This window comes from Hemiscyllium ocellatum, chromosome 3 (assembly GCF_020745735.1).
Source record: "Hemiscyllium ocellatum isolate sHemOce1 chromosome 3, sHemOce1.pat.X.cur, whole genome shotgun sequence".
Taxonomy (NCBI): domain Eukaryota; kingdom Metazoa; phylum Chordata; class Chondrichthyes; order Orectolobiformes; family Hemiscylliidae; genus Hemiscyllium; species Hemiscyllium ocellatum.
Window position 1 is genome coordinate 73,992,015 of NC_083403.1, and position 20,672 is coordinate 74,012,686.

The 20,672-nt window shown below is 40.3% G+C and overlaps 1 protein-coding gene across 1 annotated transcript in view; it reads left to right on the plus strand.

The window, feature by feature from the left end:
- Positions 1–20,672, plus strand: part of rnf217 (ring finger protein 217) — an 80,900-nt gene that overhangs the window by 34,282 nt on the left and 25,946 nt on the right. The window contains exons 2-5 of the mRNA XM_060821201.1: positions 556–789; positions 3,810–3,974; positions 7,579–7,780; positions 18,980–19,051. Coding sequence (XP_060677184.1) covers positions 556–789; positions 3,810–3,974; positions 7,579–7,780; positions 18,980–19,051 — 673 coding nt within the window. The remainder of the gene's footprint in view (positions 1–555; positions 790–3,809; positions 3,975–7,578; positions 7,781–18,979; positions 19,052–20,672) is intronic.

Sequence of the window (20,672 nt, forward strand, 5' to 3'; positions counted from 1 at the left end):
TGTGCTATTCCTTTGCTGTTGTTGGTTCAAAATCCTGAAACTCTGTTTTTAACAGCACCACGCATGTGCCTATATCAAATGGATTGCAAAATACCAAGGTGGCAGCTCACCACTACTCGCCATACTCGAGGGAAATTAGGTTTGAGCAAAAAGTGATGTCATAGCCAATTACGTTGCTATCCTATGAGCAAATACATTTTAAAAAAAATATCATTAAACTTCATTCTTAAAGTTTGTAATACTTCTCAAGAACTTACAGGCCGTCTATTGTAGCCTAAGTTATGTGCTAGTTGCAGTTACACTATTGCTAGTTCTATTTTGCATAATATTGTTTGAATTGGATTTCTTATCTTTTTATGAGCTGACGCTGAAAGGATAAAATCTTTTCCTATCAATGTAAAATTATTTGGTGTAATGGAACTATAGGTTTTAGTAATTTATTACCTTTATAGTACTGAGGTGTGTGTGTGTGTGTGTGTGAGAGAGATTGCATATATTATGTATAAAAAGCTATACACGTGACTTTTTCAAACCATTTGTTTTATCTGTACGTAGGTGCAGCTGGGAAGAGCAGAGATAAAATGCCCCATTACAGAATGCAGCAAATACTTGGATGAAAGCACTGTCATCTCCAATCTGCCTCATGATGATATTGTCAAATACAGCTACTTTCTGGAGCTTAGCAGAGTGGATTCAAGCACCAAACCTTGTCCACAATGCAAGCATTTCACTACTTTCAGACGGAAGAGCAACATTCCAACCCCAACAAAATCAGAGAACAAGTTCAAAGTGAGCATCTTTCTCTCAAATTCTGTTCTAACTCCAAATGATTGGAGGTAAGAAATAACAAGGGGAAGACTACACTGATGGGAATAGTCTGGCCCCATAACAGTATCTGTTCTGTATGACAGGAAATAACTTGTAAGATAATGAAGGTATTCAAAAAGGCAGTACACTAATTATTAGCGATTATAGATATCGATAGCATAGTTGAGGTATTTAGCATGCTTGCCTTCATTCCTCAATTCTTTGAGTTTTGGGGTTGGAACATCATGTTGACATTGTACAGGACCTTGGTGGAGTACTGTGTACAATTCTGGGGTTGCCCTGTTGTCAGAAGGGTATTATTAAACGAGAGGGGTTTCAGAAGAGATTTACCAGAATATTGCTTGCACTCATTGGAGTTGAGCAAAACGAGAGAAGACCTTATTGAAACATAAGATTCTTAGAGGCCTATGCAGAGTGCTTGTAACCTCTTGTCACAGAGCTTTGGACGAGAGGGTGTAATCTCACAGTGAGGGCTTGCCCAGTAAAGACAGCAATCAGGAGGAATGTTTTCTACCCAAGAAGGCAGATCTGACTTCAAACTCATGTTGTATCTCCAAATAAATTACACCAAGAATTTAAGTTGTAAACTACTCAAAGTGAAGCAGCACCATCAGAAAATAAGTTTACATGGGACCAAATAATTTTGTTACACTTCTTTGACCTTGTCCAGAAAATTGTCTAATCTTTGAGAATTGAGGGAGCACAGACAAGTGGTAATTTGCTTGAGATGAAGTATGATCTGGTGGAAAATTTCTGGAGTTATGAGCTTTGTACAACATGGACAGGAGGTTTTCCTTTTCTAAAAAAAAGATCTCCGATGTTTGATTTGAGTTAATGATTAAGTGCCGGGCATCTTGTTTTACCTGACTGCAGGCTTTTCTTTAAAAGGGCTTCACATTTCCTTGGACGCACTTGTAATATGCCTCCATCCTATTTGTCTTATGCTGGAAAGTTGTAAAGCTTGCAAGACTCAAATGACCGAGGATATTCACTACATTGTCTATGTATCAGTATTTGAGAAGCCTCTCAGCAAGACTTATTAACAGATTTGCATAGATTATATTAATTAAACCTATATGAGCCTGTAAGGTGCACCCAATCTTGATTGTACCTGATCATATTTGTGCAATTGAGCATCTGATTTATAGTATAGTTTGTGCTCAGCAAAAGCATGTAAAATGTGCATGCTCACTATTATACACACTAACTAGCTAATTTTCTTCCCATCCTGCTTATGTCCATAGCAGGATACTGCTGCTGTGACTAAGAATTGATTCAGTGTGTATCATTCATCTGTCATCCCAGAACATTAGCCTGGGTTCTGGATTATTAGTTTAATGATTATACCTGATGAGTGCAAGATGAAAAGCTTCAGCAAAATGTGTCTTATTTCAGCAGTACTCAAGCAATATAAAGTGACTAAATCTGTCCATTTCTTAGACAAAGGTTTCTGCACTATTTATATTTTATTGTCCCTTGTGCACCATCTCTTTTCTGAACTTCTGACTTTATTCCTTTGGAATCTCCAAAATACATTACTAATGCTTATTTTATCTATTCTTTAAGATTTGTTAATATTGAAACGATATTCCCTCCTGATCATCTTCTTTAGAGTAAACCTCCCCTGGTAACTGAGGAGTGTTCCGTTGCTTTCTTATTTCTTTACTGATATCTGGACCAGAATATCCTTACTGTAATATTCTAGGCATGGCCAGATTAGTACTCTCAGCAAGTGACGTAGCCCTTCCAGACTTTGTGTTGTCATGCTGCTTATGCAATCAAAGATTTAGTTTTCTTTCTTTAATGTACAGATAACAGTTACTTTCTTATTTGTCCAGTGAGCTCCTGCTGTAATTGCTACAACCCATTGTCAAATTGAAATATTGCTTCAGAAAATGATTGCATAATCCCCCAGATCCTGATGCCCTTAAGGTATTTTGGATGAAAATACTCTGCATAGCTTTGGGGCTGTCAGTAATTTTCCTTAACTGACGGGCTTCTTTTTTCCCATGTCAGTATATATCCATTTGTGGGCGGCACGGTGGCACAGTGGTTAGCACTGCTGCCTCACAGCGCCTGTAGACCCGGGTTCAATTCCCGACTCAGGCGACTGACTGTGTGGAGTTTGCACGTTCTCCCCGTGTCTGCGTGGGTTTCCTCCGGGTGCTCCGGTTTCCTCCCACAGTCCAAAGATGTGCGGGTCAGGTGAATTGGCCATGCTAAATTGCCCGTAGTGTTAGGTAAGGGGTAAATGTAGGGGTATGGGTGGGTTGCGCTTCGGCGGGTCGGTGTGGACTTGTTGGGCCGAAGGGCCTGTTTCCACACTGTAAGTCTAATCTAATCTAATCATTCACAAATTAACTGGTTTTCGTTCCCCGCAGAAGCTTTTCTCCAAGCCAATGCCTCCTTACCTTGTGGAATAATAGATGTTTTGTGATGCACGATGTCAAAAGCCAACTGATGTGTAGAAATTAAATAATTCACCTCTTCTATTCACAGAATCATTTATATTTCCCTTTCATTCAACCATGCAACTAGCCTATTGTCTCCGTGACCTCTACTTTAACTTCTAACTCTGCTAGTGCAATTCACTCCCTGCAATTCTGTGTACTACTTATGTTTATTTTCTATCTCAATATGTTAATTTTAGTTTAATATCAAAGCTGTTCGATGTCCCTGCTCTCAAACACTTCTGTCCTGCCACATGACCACATAATCCTGACTGTTCTCACTCTGAATTTTAGATGTAATGTGTGTCACGAGGTTTTACTGATTTTTTTTATTATTAGTTAAGTCCCTTCATGCGGATACTATTGAAGCCATGTTTGGGAGGTGTTAGTAGCTTAAAATTGTACGTAGAGTTCATTTTAAAGATTTTGATTTTTTTTCTGATATTTTTTTCTCAAGCCTCCTAAAAGCTTTTCCCTCTCTCTTCCTGACAGTGTGATTGTTCTACTATATTTTGTGCCTTGATCTTACAGATTCAGTGTCCAAAGTGCCAATTTGTTTGGTGCTTTAAGTGCCATGCCCCTTGGCATGAAGGATTAAACTGCAAAGAATACAGAAAGGGAGATAAACTGTTACGTCACTGGGCTAGTGAGATTGAACATGGACAAAGAAATGCTCAAAAATGCCCAAAATGCAAGGTGAGTTTAAAACTAGGCTAATTAACCACGTCATGTATTATTTGTGTGCAGAATGTTGAGTTCAGTGAAGAAGTGATATCCGAACTTGGGTTTTGTGGTGTATTATATTTTCCCCTGTTCCTCTGTCAGAAAATCAGCCTTTGGTGCAAGTTATATTCTAGATAAATTGAGTTTCTGTGAACCTTTGTAGTAGTTGATAAAACAATTTGCTGGAACCCGGAACAGAAACACAAATTGCTGGAGAAAATCAGCAGGTCTGGCAGCATCTGTGGAGAGAAAGCAGAATTAAGGTTTCTGGTCCAGTGACTCTTGTTCAGAACTGAAAATCATCCCTGCTGAGTTTCTCCAGCAATCTTCATGTGTATCTCCAGGGCAACTCTCCAGGCTCAGGAGTTAGCACTGCTGCTTCAGTGTTAGGGACCCGGGTTCAATTCCAGCCTCTGGCAACTGTCTGTGTGGAGTTTGCACATTCTCCCTGTGTCTGCCTGGATTTCCTCTCGGTGCTTCGGTTTCCCCCCATTGTCCAAAGATGTGCAGGTCAGGTGGATTGGCCATACTAAATTGTCCACAGTGACCAGGGATGTGCTAGCTATGTGGATCAGCTATGGAAAGTGCAAGATACAAGGATATGGTAAGGGGATAGGTCTGGATGGGATGATGTTCAGAGGTTCACTATAGACTTGATGGGTCGAATGGCCTGCTTCCATATTATTTGGTTTCATGGATTTTATAAATTTCTTGTTCTATAAAGTTTTTGTTTTACATTTCCAGCATTGGCAGTTCTGTTTTTAAACTAGAATCGGTCCCTGCCCGCAAAACACTTGCTAATAATTGACCAATGTACCAGTTTAGAGTCATGGATCATAGTCATAGAGATGTACAGCATGGAAACAGACCCTTCGGTCCAACCCGTCCATGCCGACCAGACATCCCAACCTAGTCCCACCTGCCAACACCTGCCCCATATCCCTCCAAACCCTTCCTATTCATATACCCATCCAAATGCCTCTTAAATGTTGCAATTGTACCAGCCTCTACCACTTCCTCTGACAGACCATTCTACACGCTCTGTGTGAAAAAGTTGCCCCTTAGGTCTTTTTTTTTTTAACATATCTTTCCCCTCTCACCCTAAACCTATGCCCTCTAGTTTTGGACTCCCCCACCCCAGGGAAAAAAACCTTGTCTATTTATCCTATCCATGCCCCTCATAATTTTGTAAACCTCTATAAGGTCACCCTTCAGCCTCCGACTCTTCAGGGAAAACAGCCCCAGCCTGTTCAGCCTGTCCCTATAGCATAAGTCCTCCAATCCTGGCAACGTCTTTGGAAATCTTTTCTGAACCCTTTCAAGTTTCACAACATCCTTCCAATAGGAAGGAGACCAGAATTGCACACAATATTCCAAAAGTGGCCGAACATCTTGTTGGTTTTCCAAAGAGTTTTGGAATCCATGTACTTGAATCACAAGGTTAATTTTCAGGTGAAACAAGCATTTAAAAAGGAAATTAGTTTGCTGGCCTTTACTGCAAAGGGTCGGGATAACAAAAATGAAATAGTCTTATTGTACTTATGTGGGGCTTTGGCGATACCACATCTGGAGTAGTGTGTATAGCTTTCTTAACTTGCCTTTGAGGATATGCAATTGTGGTTAACTAGATTGATTTTCTGGGATGAAAATGTATTCCATGATCCATGTAGCCGGCACATGATGAAAACATGTTCCATAGAAGAGATTGGGCAGAATGGACATATATTCTCCAAAGTGTAGACAAATGGCTGGTAAACTCATTGAAATATTGTTTGCTAATACCCATTGAAATGACCTTGAGAGAGCTTGATGTGATAGTTGCTGAGAGGTTGTTACATGTCTTTGGAGAATTCTGAATTAGGCATAAGAGTCTCGAGAGTTTAACCATTTACTATTAATACTATGAGGAATAATTCATTCAGAGAGTTAAGCATCCTTGGAATTCTGCACCCAAGAAACCAAATGACCTTTTGATCCTGCTTTTCAATTCGATAAGATTATGGATGATCTTTCCTACCTGATCCCATTTCCCTTAAAGTTCAAATTTCTGTCAATCTCAGCCTTTAATACACTAATCAACTGATCATTCTTAGCCTTTTGGACATAGAGAATTGTGAAACCTTGATGTTCTGAGTGAAGAAATGTCTCCTTACCTCAGTCTGATGTGATTTACCCCTTGTCTTTACACCATCACTAGAAGACAGTGTAGCCGCATGTTCCTCGATCTCCCCTCATTCTCTCCTGAGATGAGAGATGTTTTTATAAAGTATATCCTTCCTTGGGTAAGGAGACCAAATCAATACTGAAGAATGTTCCACACTGTAGCACCAAGTGGCTCATTTGATCAACACCACCTTACACACTCGCTTTTTGCACAACTAATACAGACTGGCTGCAGTCTGTATCATCTGCAAGATCTACTGCAACAACTCGTGAAAGATTCTTTTGACAGTACCTTCCAAACCCTTGACCTCTACCACTTCTACTAAATACAAGGGCAGCAGGCTCATGGAAATGTCAACTCTGGCAAAGCTTTCTCCAATTCATAGGCCAATCACAGATTCTTCACTGTTACTGTGTCAAAATTCTGGAACTCCCATCCTAACAGCACTGTGACTATATCAATACCAGGTAGATGTACCAGGTTAGAAAAAAGTAACTCACAGCTATCCTATCAAGGGAACGTAAGGTTTGGTGGTAAATGTTGGCCTTATTGGTGACAAGACTCAAGAATTTATTTATCAAAATCTTGATGCCCAAGGTAGACTCATCCTTACTCTTGTACTTTTAATCGTCTTGCAATAAAGGGCAGCCTTTGCCTCGGTCCCAATGGCTCCAACTGTGTCTGAATAAGTTGATTAAAAATATCTTCCTTTTTTTGGCTGTACTGTATGTTAACCTTCAGTGTTTTATGTATGTGGAACACCCAGACCCCTCTGAGCACCAACTATTTAATAGCTGCTCCTTCAAAAAATGATCTCCTTCACTATTTTGCCTACTGAAATATCTCCTATAGCATATATACTGCCACCTTGTTACCATATTTCATTATTACTTCATAAATTTGTTCAGGCTCTGTATTCTCTTCTAAACTGTTTAGACCGATAAAACACTTTGGAGAATGGGTATAATTTGTACCTGTTAGACCAACAACAACCAAATTGGAGAGTGTACCCTTTTGTTTTTAACAATTCAGATCTTGAGCTATGACAAAGCACCTTTATTAAATTTAATTAAAGCTGCAAGCCCACAGTAAGCTTGTTTACCACCAGCTTGATTACCACCAGCTTGATGGTGGATTCTTGAATGAAATATTTTTTATAGCAAAATTATCCCTCATTGAGATGTAGCTGCACAGGCCCCGAAGTTCGGAGCTATGGGGAGGGAGTAAGAAAACTCTTTGTCACTTCAGGGTTTAATAAATGACTGAACTGAGTGCTACATTGATTGAGAGCTGTAGGCTTAAAGCTTAATTCCTTCTAGAGTTTTCTATGATGTTTCTTTAAAGTTGTGAATAATACTGAAACCTAATGCTGTTAATATTTTGTTTTCTTGTAAAAAAACAATGCATTATAAGATTCATATCCAGAGGACAGAAGGCTGTGATCACATGAACTGCTCACAGTGCAACACTAACTTTTGCTACCGTTGTGGGGAGACCTATCGGCAGCTTCGTTTCTTTGGTGACCATACTTCAAACCTAAGTATTTTTGGATGCAAGTATCGCTACCTCCCTGACAGGCCACATTTACGAAGATTAGTCCGGGGTTCTGTCTGTGGTAAGCAACAGATTTAATTGTTTTAGGCTTTAAGTGCAGTGGAAAAAGGGAAGGAAATTTTCCTTGTGCATATATCTCGTTTTAAAAAAAGAAAATACAAGCTCAATCTTTATTAGCTTTTTTATGTAAGGAAAGAAAAAGACTATCTGTCGTGTATTACACAATTAATCAACAAAACTAGCTTGCACCTTGTGATGTCAATGCAATTCATGATTGAATGCTGACCATTTTCCAAAGCTTTGATGCTAAGCAGCCATCTATATAAGGCTATTTGTACAGGTTCATAATTCTCTCCGATCAGTTGATCATAGTAAATAATCTCATTTATTTATATTTCTTTGAACGGGTACATCTTTCTCTCCTTTGTTGGCTATTTGAACAAATGACATAAAAGGGCATGCTGCAATTTCAATGAAGAAAGATGAAACCTATCTATAATTAATATTTAGTGCTAAACCACTGGTGGACTCGCAATAATAAAGGGAGGTTGTTTTGTAAAATGCAGCACCAAGGTTGTGACCAGTCTGATTCAGCCTTGAACAGTTACTATGGAGAGAGAGAACTTTGACTAAGAAACTGTATTTGTGAAGGCAGTAAGGCCTTCTCAGCTGAAACCTGTTCTTTTGGTGCTCAAGGGCTTGATGTAGGGGAGCAGTGGTGAAATAAGACTAGGTCCCAAAATCTGATGGTTTCAATTATTTGTTTTGAAGCTTATTTCTTCGCACATCAATAATACATTGTTAACTAAGCTTGTGTTGGAGTCCCCTTGATTTATAATGAACCCTGAGATGAGCTTCACATGCATCATTAAAACTGACCATTTCTACCTATGAGACATCATTCAATTTTACTCTTTCACAACTCATCTGATGATGAAAATCTTGTTAATGCTTTTTTGTTACTTCTAGACTTGACTATTGCTATGCACTCCTGATTGGACTCCGATATTTTATACTTCTCAAACTTTAGGTCATCCAAACTCAGCTCTCCGTGACTCACATGCACCAAGTGCTACTTACCTACTACTCCATTGCTTGCTGACTGACATTGGCTCCTGGTCAAGGGATACATTGATTTTAAATTTCTCAAGTGTGTTTGAAAGTTATTTCATGGCTTCTGTAACAATGACTTCTTGAGCATCACCGATTTTAATTTTGCACCATTATTTGATCAATGCCTTCAGCTAACTATTTTCTAAATCCTGGAATTTTCTCCCTGAACTGCCTCACTTTCTTCTGAGTGTCCTTAAAACCAACATCTTTTAATCAAACCTTTGGGCATCTGCCCCAAGATCAGCTTAGTTACTTTTCAATGTTGCTTTATAATAGTCCTGTGAAGCATCTTGAATGTATTATGATATTAAATGTGCTTTCTGAATACATTGTTCTGATTAAAATATAGTTGGTTATTTGGCCTGTATATTGTGAACTTGCTACTATAGTAGTTCTTGATATAGGCAAATAAGTAATATAGTATGTGCACTGGAATATAATATAAAATTCGCAGTTAATTTTTAATTATTAAGTCATAGGGAGTTCAGAAAAAATTTACAAGGATGTTGCCAGGGTTGGAGGATTTGAGCTACAGGGAGAGGCTGAACAGGCTGGGGCTATTTTCCATGGAGCATCAGAGGCTGAGGGGTGACCTTTATAGAGGTTTACAAAATTATGAGGGGCATGGATAGGATAAATAGGAAAAGTCTTTTCCCTGGGGCAGGGGAGTCCAGAACTGTAGGGCATAGGTTTAGGGTGAGAGGGGAAAAATATAAAAGAGACCTAAGGGGCAACTTTTTCACAGAGAGGGTGGTACTTGTATGGAATGAGCTGCCAGAGGATGTGGTGGAGGCTGGTACAATTGCAACATTGAAGAGGCATTTGGATTGGCATATGAATAGGAAGGGTTTGGAGGGATATGGGCCGGGTGCTGGCAGGTGGGACTAGATTGGGTTGGGATACCTGGTCGGCATGGACAGGTTGGACCGAAGGTTCTGTTTCCATGCTGTACATCTCTATGACTATGTGTTAGAACAACCGATTTTTATACTATCTGTAAACATAAAATACAGACTGTAAGTGAGTATCTGCAATTTCAGTCCAAACTTGTTGAATGTTGACAATAGTTTTATTGTCAATTCTGCAGATGTAGTTTGGGTGTATTTTGACCATTTGATATTTCTGTGTTTATATGGTGAGATAAATAAAAGTTAGAATTAAATATACAGGGTGTATGCTTTTGGTGGAATAAAAATATATTTTATGTCAGTGAGAACAAATATTAGTTCTTCTATTAAGCCAATTACACATTTACTTCAGTACAAAGTGGTTTGAAATACACTGATACAATGGTACAAGTTCTACTATCGAAAAGGACTAGGTCAAGGGGACGTATTGGATTGAAACATCCTGCAAGTTCCCCTGCAAAACTCTCACCATCTTGATAAGGAGCTATATGTCATTTGCTTCGCTCATCCAGGCAAGAGGAGACATTCTATCACAATTCTGACTTGTGACTTGTGAATTGTGGATGGTGAGTAGGCTTTGAGGAGTCATGAGGTGAATTACTCATGTAAGCATCCCAGTGTCTGAGTGACTATTGCAACCACAGTTTTAAGTAAATGCTGTGGCTAGTCCAGTTCAGTTTGCAGTCAACTTTCAGGGTGTTGATAGTGGAGGATTCCGTGCTGGTCGTGTTATTGAATGTTAGGGGGAGATAGTTAGTTAAGTTCTCTCACGTGGAATTGTGGTCATTTACTGGCATTTATCTGGTATTACTGTTAATAGCCACTTGTCAGCTCAACCCTGAATGTTGTCTGGGGTTTTGCTGAATATGAATACAGATTTTAGAGTATGTGTGGAGTTGTGGATAATGCTAAACCTTGTGTAATAATTTGCAAATATACTCACATCTAACCTTCTGATGGAAGGAACGTTGTTAATGAAACAACAACCTTCTGACACTGATCTGAGGAAGTCTTACAGAAGTAGGGTGGCACAGTGGCTCAGTGGTTATCACTGCTGCCTGACAACATCAAGGACCCAGGTTCAATTCCAGCCTTGGGTGATTGTCTGTGTGGAGTTTGCACATTCTCCCCAGGTCTGCATGGGTTTCCTCGCGGGAGGCTTTCCTCTGGGTCCTCCGGTTTCCCCCCTCAATCTAAAGATGTGCAGATCAGGTGGATTGGCCAAGCTAAATGGACCATAGTGTTAGAAGGAAATGGGTCTGGGCGAGTTACTCTTCAGAGGGTCAGTGTGCACTTGTTGGGCCAAATGGCCTGTTCCACACTATAGGGAATCTCATCTAACCTAAGAAGTGTCCTGGAACTGAGATGTTGCCCCCTAATGATCACAGTTATCTTCCTTTGTGTCAGGAATGACTCCAACGAAGAATTTGCCTCATGATTCCCATTGACTGCAGTTTTGCAAGGGTTTCTCAACTGAACACTTGGTCACATGTGGTGTTGATGTCAAGGACTGTCATTGTCACATACCACTTCAGTTCATATTTGAAATACAGCTGCAATGAAGGTTTGAGCATCAGTGAGCACGTTATTGCTACGCAAGTGCTGCTTGATAACACAGTTGATGACCCCTTCCATCATAGAGTCACACAGCACGGAAACAGACCCTTTGCTCCAACCAGTCCGTGCCATATAAAATTCCAAAACTAACCAGTCCGACCTGCCTGTTCCTGGCCCACATCCCTCCAAACCGTTCCTATTCATGTACTTATTCGTATGTCTTATAAAAGTTGTAATTGTATCCACATTCACCACTTCCTCAGGAAGTTCATTCCACACGTGAACCACCTTCTACCGTGGAGAAAAAAGTCCCTCATTTTTTAAAAATCTTTCTCCTCCCGCGTTAAAAATGTGCACCCAGTCTTGAAAACCCCATCCTAGAGAAAAGACAACTACCACTGATTCTATCTATCCAACCTTTCTTTACAACTCAAACCTTGCTTACTTGACAACGTCCTGGTAAATTTCTTCTGAACCCTCTCCAGGTTAATAATATCCTTCCTTTAACTTGGAGTAAAGCCTCCCATTCTAAGCATTATATTTTAGGTAAGGTGTGATTGCAAGGATGCAGAAAGGATTTGTTAGAATGAAGTTGGGATTATCCTCTTTGGAAAAGTGAATGTTGGTTGAGAAGAGATTTGATAGAGGTATTCAAACTCATGGAAGGGTCTGGATAAAGGAGATAGAGAAGAACTATTTCAATAGGTGGAAGGAAGGATCATAAACCAGCAGACACAAGCTTAATGTGCTTGTCAAAACTGAGCGACCAGAACTGGACACAGTATTCCAGAAGAGGACTCACCAATGTCCTGTATAACCTCAAAAAGGGACAGCATGTTGACTGAGTGGTTAGCACTGCTGCCTCACAGCGCCAGGGACCCAGGTTCGCTTCCACCCTCTGGCGACTGTCTGTGAGGAGTTTGCACGTTCTCTCCGCTTCTGCGTGGGTCTCCTCCAGGTGCTCTTGTTTCCTCCCACAGTCCAAAGATGTGTAGGTTAGGTGAATTGCCCATGCTAAATTGTCTGTAGTGTTCAGGGATGTGTAGACTAGGTGCATTAGTCAGGGGAAATGTGGAGTAATAGGATAGGAGAATAGGTATGGGTGGGATACTCTGTGGAGAGTTGGAGTGGACTCATTGGGCCAAATGGTCTGTTTCCACTCTCTAGGATCTCTATGAACTTGTATGAATACGACCTCCCAACTCCTATACTTAAAGGACTGAGCAATGAAGGCAACTTTGCGAAACACCTTTTTAGTCATCCTGTCTATATGTGACGCCAACTTCAAAGAATTATGTACCTGCACCCCTAGGGTCCCTCTGTTCTACAGTACTACACAAGGCCATACAATTAATTATATAAGCCCTATCTTCATTTGTTGTACCAAAACGCAATACCTCGCATTCATCTAGATTGAACACCATCTGCTATTTTTCAGCTCACTGACCCATATGCTCAGGATCCCTTAGAAATCAGAGAAGACCTTCTTTGCCAGCTGCCATGCCATCAATTTTGGTGTCATCCATAAACCACTGATGATCAAGAGTAGAAAGATGGACGGTAATTGTCCTACTTTTTGGATACAGACATACCTGGCTAATTTTCTACATGGTTAAGTAACACAAAGTGCTAGAAATGCTTGGCCAAAGGTGCAGCATGTTCTGGAGCACAGGGTCAGTATTAATGCTGGAATGTTGTTGAGGCCCATTGCCTTTGCGATATCCAGTGCCTTTAGCAATATCTTCATGATATCAAACACAATGAATTACACTTCCTGAAAACCAGCATCTGTGCAGGCCTTTTTAAGGAGCAGTTTATCTAAAGTCATTCCTTTCCCCGCAATCTTGTAAACCTTTTGTTTTTAAATAAGAATCCAGTTTTCTTTTGAAAGCCTCAATCCACCCTGTCCCTATCACACTGACAGGTGGTGTATGTCAGATCATCTCACTGACTGCATGAAAAGGTTTTTCCTCTCCTTGCCATGGATTCTTTTGACAAGCACATTAAGTTTGTGTCTGCTGGTTTATCAGCCTTCCTTCCACTTATTGAAACAGTTCCTCTCTATCTCCTTTGTCCAGACCCTTCCATGAATTTGAATGCCTCTATCAAATCTCTTCTCAGCCAATAATCACTTTTCCAAAACTTCATTCTAACAAATCCTTTCTGCATCCTTGTTAATGCCATCACACCCTACCTATTTATACTGCCCAGAACTGGAGGCTTTACCCCAAGTAAGGCTGAACCAGTGTTTTATACAGGTTTACTGTTAGTGTGGATTGTCCTTGTATATGAATTGCAGAAAACTAGTATGCAGGTAACAAGGAAGCCAAATGGAATTTTGGCATATATTGCTAAAGGAATAAATTTTAAAACTAAAATGCTGTAAACTATTGCTGTAAATGTACAATATATTTTAATGAGACCACATCTGGAGTATGTTGCATACAATTTTGTCCCCTTACTTGAGGATGGATGGCTTTGTGTTGGAGACAGATCAGAGGAGATTCACTAGATACATTCCAGAGATGGAGAGTTTGTCTTATGAAGAGAGATTGAGCAGTTTAGGCCTATACTGTCTGGAATTTAGAAGAATATGAGGCAATCTAATTAAGTCTTTTAAAAAAATGCTAAAGCGGATTGACAAAGCAGACGTGTGGCAACCTAAATTGAGGGGTCATAGTTTTAGGATAAGGGGGAGTAGATTTAAAACTGAGATGAGAGAAATTACTTCTCTAAGATTCATAAATCTGTGGAATTCACTACCCCAGAATGCAGTGGATGCTGAGACATTGAGTACATTTAAGGAGGAGATGGACAGGTTTAGCAATGGATTGAAAGGTTATACAGTGCAGACAATAAAGTGGAGTTGAGACCAAGATGGTATCATCCAGATGGTGTCAACTGGTGGCGCAGGCTCGAAGGGCTGCATTGCCTACACCTGTTCCTAGTTCTTATGTTCCTTTTGCTTTTGTACTCTGCACACCTATTGATAATGCCCAGACAGCTGTAGCTAATTAGATTTAACTTAGAATGGGTGAAATACTCAAGCGAACTCTGAACTATTGTTCTACACAGTTTAACATAACCTTACCTTTGATAAGGCTCAGAATGCCATGTACTTTATTAACAGTGCCTCCAACCTATACTGTCATCATCTTTAGTTTATGCAGATATTTATATTGGTTCCTCTGCTTTTCACCCCTTTTAAAATTATGTTTTTCTTATTTGTATTGTCATTCTGCATCCTTCCTACCAAAACAAAAGGCATCCATTTGATGCATTCATTTTCATCTGCCAATTGTCCACCCATTCCACCTTCCACTAACTTTGCTGTGCCTTTTTGAAATTCTACTTTATCTTTCTTAAGGTGCACAATCATTCCAAGTTTCATATCATCTGCAAATTTTGAAATTGTGTCCTGTACATCATGGTTTTGGTCATTAGTATATATCAGGAAACACTGGGTCTGAACAGCAATCCCTCAGAACTCCACTGTAGAACTTACTCTATTTGGATAACTGATGAGTTGCCACTTCTCTCTGCCTGTCCCTCCAGCAATTTCATATCCGTTTTGCTGCAGTCGATTTTTATTTATTGAGTTCCAACTTTGCTCACAAGACTGTTGTGTGACACTTTATCAGATTCTTTTTGGAAACCTGTGTACAGCAAATCCGCAGTATTACCTTTTGTTAACTTTCTTTGTGACCTAATCAGAAAACCGGAACAAGTTAATTAAACATGATTTACTCGTTAAGAAATTCATGCCGGATTTCTGTAATTAAGCTGCATGCGTCCAAACAACTTTATTTTTGCTGCTGAGTTTGAATTGACTACCATGCAATTGTTGGGCTTTTCTCTACATCCATTTTTGAATAAGTTTATAACATTTACAATTCTCCAATCTTCGGTAATGCTCCTGAGTCTCAACAAGACTGAAAGGTTATGATCAGTGTCTCTGCCACTCTCTCGCCATCAGTATCCTTGGATGAATTTGAACTGGCCCTGGTGCTTGTTAACTTTATACACAGACTGTCTAACTAATTCTGCCATTTAAATCAATTCCAAACCTTTCAAGCTTCTGAACCACCTTTTCTGACCAGGACCTGAGCAGCAGCATCATTATTGGTTTAAACCAATGCAAAAATATTAATTTAATACTTCAGCCATGTCCCGTGCCTCCATTTATTAACCGTTTTTTTGGTCTCTAATCGAATACAAACATCCCCTGAACACCATTTCACTATTTCTATCACTGCAGAAGAATTTGGGTTGCTTTTTTTATGTTGACTACAATTACCTTCTCACATCGGCTCCTTTGTTTCTTCAACCCCCCCCCCCCCCCCCCCCCTTTTAAAAATTCTAAATTTGATTTGCTTCTCAATAATTTGATCTGACTGACAACTCTCATAATCTTCTTGCTTCACTTTCATCTTTATCTGCTCCTTCATTCAGCAATTCTGGATTTATTAGTTTTGCGTTTCTCTTCATCGGAATATCTTGACTGTACTGAACTCTCTTTTCTAAAGGCAGCCCATTGTTAAGTTAAAGTTTTAGCTGCTAATTTATTTTGGCCAGATCCATTCTTGCCCCATAGCAGTTGGCTTTCCTTGGTTGATTACACTTACTTCGGATTGGCTAAAGAGCAAGGAACAATCTGTGCTTTATGACACAAACATCATTGTCACCCATCTGTTTGCCTAATTACATTTAATCCACTTGTCCCATCCTATTCTGAAGAATAAAGCCTCTTAAAGACAGATGATGAAAGTTGTTTTCTTCTCCCTGAGGGTTTTTGGAATTTTCTAGCCCAGAAAGCAGTGGAGGCCGAACCAATGAATATTTTGAAGGCCAAGGTAGATTAATAGACAAGGATATTAAAGGTAATCTGAGGTAAGCCTGAATGTGGAGTTGAGGTCATGATCAAGTCAGCCATGATATTTATGGAATTGACCTTCTTCAACTCCTATTTTGGATGTTATATGCTTCCAATAAAAAGCATCCTTCAAGGAGCTGAACAAATGTCCAGCATATGTTATCAGTCTAGAATTTGAAGTGGAATGTATGATGATTAACAGCATTTCATAATTCTTCATGATGGTCAGAATTATGGCATATTGGAAATCCCCATGTATGCTTTCCTTCCTCCAGATGACTGAGATGGCTTTTCTGCCATATTTTAGAATTTTAGTAAGTCTTCTGCCAGTGCTGGCTGCCTTGGTTCTTAGTCCACCGGTAACCTTTCCAACTTCATGGTGGGCTCGGGTTGTGCTGAAGTAGTGGCAGATTGCATACTCAGGAGTGTGATCAAGATGAGGATTGGAGTCTTGAATGAGGAGATCTTCAAACTGCCTCTGTCCTTGATGAGCACCACTCCATCCCATGTTCTGAGTAGGCGGTTTGACTGTGCTGAAGAACTTATACATGTTATGGCTGCTCGCGTGGTTGGATTTTCTGCACTGTTTCTGCCTACTGTCTGGTCCTAATGGGATTTTGTTGAAACTGGACCTTCATTTATCTGTATATCTCTTTCTTTCCCTCTTGTTTTGGTGGTGTGTCCAGTTCAGGAACTCCTTGTGCTTGAGGTTTAATGGCTCCTTTACTCCTAGTGATGCTCGTTAAACTGACCTGGATGTTTCCTGGAAGGGGAGCCTTTAGTCTCCTCACAAGTGCTGTTGATATTGAATTTTGCATTGTTTGAGTAGATCTTTTGCAGCAGGTTCCATGAGTTAAAAATTCCTGTGGAGATGTTTTTGCAGCCACTGCCACCTTTGGACCAGCAGGCAGAGGACTGGATTATGTGAAGGTCAATCCAGCAGTAGTTGAGCCAGTGCCAGTGTCTGGGGTGAGGAAGTTTTCATGAGTTTTTGCATTAGCCTCTCTGGCACCACAAGTGTTTTGTTACGACAGGATAATATTCTGGGTGTTTTGCCAGGAAGCAGAGGACTCTGTGGCTGATGGCTTTTCCTGCACTTTCTTTGGCCTATGTCCCTTTTCAGAGGTTTGTATCCTTTTAACTTTGGCATTGAAATCACCAAGGGAGAATTGACCTGGCGGGGGGAGAGGAGGAGGATGAGGGGGGGGCGAGGAGATGCTTCTACTTGTTGGTCGATGGCACAATGAGGATTCTCAATGTCAGACACCCCCTCAAATATCAGCACAGAGTTATTGCTGCTAGAACATAATAATGCAATCTCTGGGCATTGCTTCTCTCAATGTGTTAGCAGCTGGTTATGCTGTCACTGCCTATGTGCCAATCTTATTGCTGCTGTTGGTCTCAATCTTACCACTTCCCCCTGGCTGGACTCTCGCTGTCTCTGTAGTTCCTTTATCCCCACTGCGCCCTCACTTTGACTAATATAACTGTCAAAGGAAGTTAGATGTACTTTAGAATCTGCAAATGAAAAATTCTGTGCTCCTAAAAATAACTCCTTGTTGCGAGTTACTTAGAAACTCAAAGGCTACTTCACCAGTTGTCTAACTGCAAATTCCTGCCTGTTTTTTTTTCAATAAAAGACATGGAGTTCTATATAATGGGAAGTAAGGAAGTAAGAAATAATCTTGGCACTGTGAGCAAGGTGGCTTATAATGCAGCTAGTTAAATATTTGGAAGATTTTATAAAATCCTAAAGCCTGGGGTTCGGTAATGAATACACTGTTTCCCAAGCATTTGCAAATCCTTCGTAATTTCTAATGACCTTAAATTACATTATTGCTGCAAAAAGACATTGCGCTCAATATTGGCAAGAGCTCAAAAAAAGTAACCTCCACTGCACTGTTAGAAACTCAACCATGTCTTCTACCAGTCAGTGAAGTGGTACCAAATTCTAGGCTGTTTTGTGCTGAGTGTCTCTGTTTGTTCACCAGCAGCAGGATTAAAATGACCAAGTTAACCTTTTCCATTCACAGTGCAAATGGTGAAGACAGTGACTAGCTGATCTCTACAGGTGAAACAGTTCCTAGGTTCAAATTGTGGTTAGCACTGAGTTAGCCAATCGCAATAACATGGGTTGCATGTTACCCCTAATTTCCATCCCACAACTAGGAGGTGGATAAGTGAGGATTGAAATGGCTTAGTCATGATCCACGCAGACACCCTGTAAATTCTTTACCTGTAAAGACTTGGAGATGCCAGTGTTGGACTGGGATGTACAAAGTTAAAAATGACAACACCAGGTTATAATCCAACAGGTTTATTTGGAAGCACTAGCTTTTTGAGCACTGCTCCTTCATCAGGTGTTTGTGCTTTACTGTAAAGAAACTGACACAAATAAAACACAATGGCTTCAGAAAAATTAGAAAAGAAACAGAATGAAACAGCTTTGGCTTTTTTTATTATTGGAATGTTGCAGTCAACTTGGAAATGATTGTTGTATCAATTCCTGCAGTTTTGCATTAAGTGATCCCCCTTCTCCTCCAGCACAATTGGTTGAGCTTTTTGGGACATAAAATGAGGCAAATACAATTTTTAATATTTCAAGTGTCAACCTATCTGTCAATATTATGATAGGTTTAGATGCCAGCATCAGTGATATGTAAACTAATACCAAAACTCTGTGTTTGTGTGTCTGCACCCAAATTTGAGTAGCAGTTATAAATAGGCTTGTGCTTTATCACTAAGGTGATAGAGAAGGAAGGCTGTGTCTTTATATACAATTTTTCTAAGAACAATTTTTGTTTTACAGCTGGAAAGTTACTTATAGCTCCTTTGATGCTGGTGTTGGTGGTGGTACTAGGAGCCATAACATTTGTAGTAGGTAAGTCATGTAGCCTTTTGTGACTTGCTCTTAATCCTGAAATAATACTTCAGTAAATGTTCTGGAGGTTCATTGAAATACTTCAGATGAGAAGTTTTTTTTATGTGCAAATGTCTTTGTAACAGTAAGCTCAATGTGTTTCACTCACCTGCATATTCATTCAAGGACTCTTATCAGATTTTTATTTTCTGAATTTGAATTATTATTGTTCTGTCGACAGAAGTAGTTTCTGTGAGTGCTCATGAGGTAAAATTCCTATCATTTAGAGGGTGCCAAGGAAACTCAGAAATGACTGACCTCACCATCGAGAACCAAATCATGACCAGAATGTTTTCAGGCAACTGACAGCAGCTGACCAGCTGATTAGTTCAGAAAGGAGACTTTGGAAGTGACGATTATTGGATAGTGGAGGTTGTGCTGCCGAGATGACCATAAGGTTTCTGAAGTCGTTGAGGATACAGGGAGGAGCACTGCTGCTCCTTTTGGATCTGCAGAGTAGTTTAACTGGGGACTCCAGCGTATCCTCAAAGGCATGTTCCCCATTCCTACCCAATACCATGGTAAGAGATCTAATAGAGGGATACTTCAGAAATTGAGCCCATCATTAATATATTTCAATACATCTAACAGCATTTGGAAGTTATTGGGCTAGTGTAGGTTAGGTAGGATTCGGTCGGCGCAACATCGAGGGCTGAAGGGCCTGTACTGCGCTGTATCTTTCTATGTTCTATGTTCTATCTGTTTGCTTGGTAAAAACTGAAAGAGGTGGCAATGTGGCTCAGTGGTTAGCACTGATGCCTCACAGCGTCAGTGACCTGGGTTCAATTCCAGCCTCTGAAAACTATCTATGTGGAGTTTACACCTTCTCCCCGTGTCTGCATCGGGTTCCTCTGGGTGCCCCACGTCCCTCCATAGTCCAGAGATGTGCAGGATAGGTGGATTGGCTGTGCTGAATTGCCCATAGTGTCCAAGGATGTGTAAATTAGATGGATTAGCCGTGGGAAATGCAGGATTACAGGGATTGGGTGGGGAAATGAGTATGGGTGGGATGTTCTTTGGAGAGTCGGTATGGAGCTGTTTAGCCGAACCACCTGTTTTCACACTGGAGGGATTCCATGATTCCATGAACTGTGATGCTCTAAGTGAAAAACAAAAATAGAAATTGCTGGAAAAGCTGAACAGGTCTGTCAGTATGTGTGAAGAGAAATTAGTTGACATTTTGGGTCTGGTGTCTTTGAGAAATGATGATAGCTAGGAAAATGATTGTTTTTATGTCGAAGCTGGGGTAGGGAAGGGGCTAAGAAATAAACAATAGTTGGGGATAGACCTCAAAGAAAGGGAAGAACAGTTGGACAGACAAAAGAATGGATAACAATCTGGTCTGATGGGTGACTAGCTGTTAATGGACACTGTTAGCGACTAACATTTGGGTAGGGTGTACTAGCAGACTGTGATAGTAAGGCCTCGAGTAGGGGTGGGGGCTAGGGCATTTAATATTGAGTCCAGAAGGCTGCAGGTCCCCAAGCGGAAAATGAGGTGGTGTTCGACCAGCTTGCACTAAGCTTCGCTGGAGCACTGAGACAGAGATATTGGACAGGGAACGGGGTGGTGTATTGAAGTG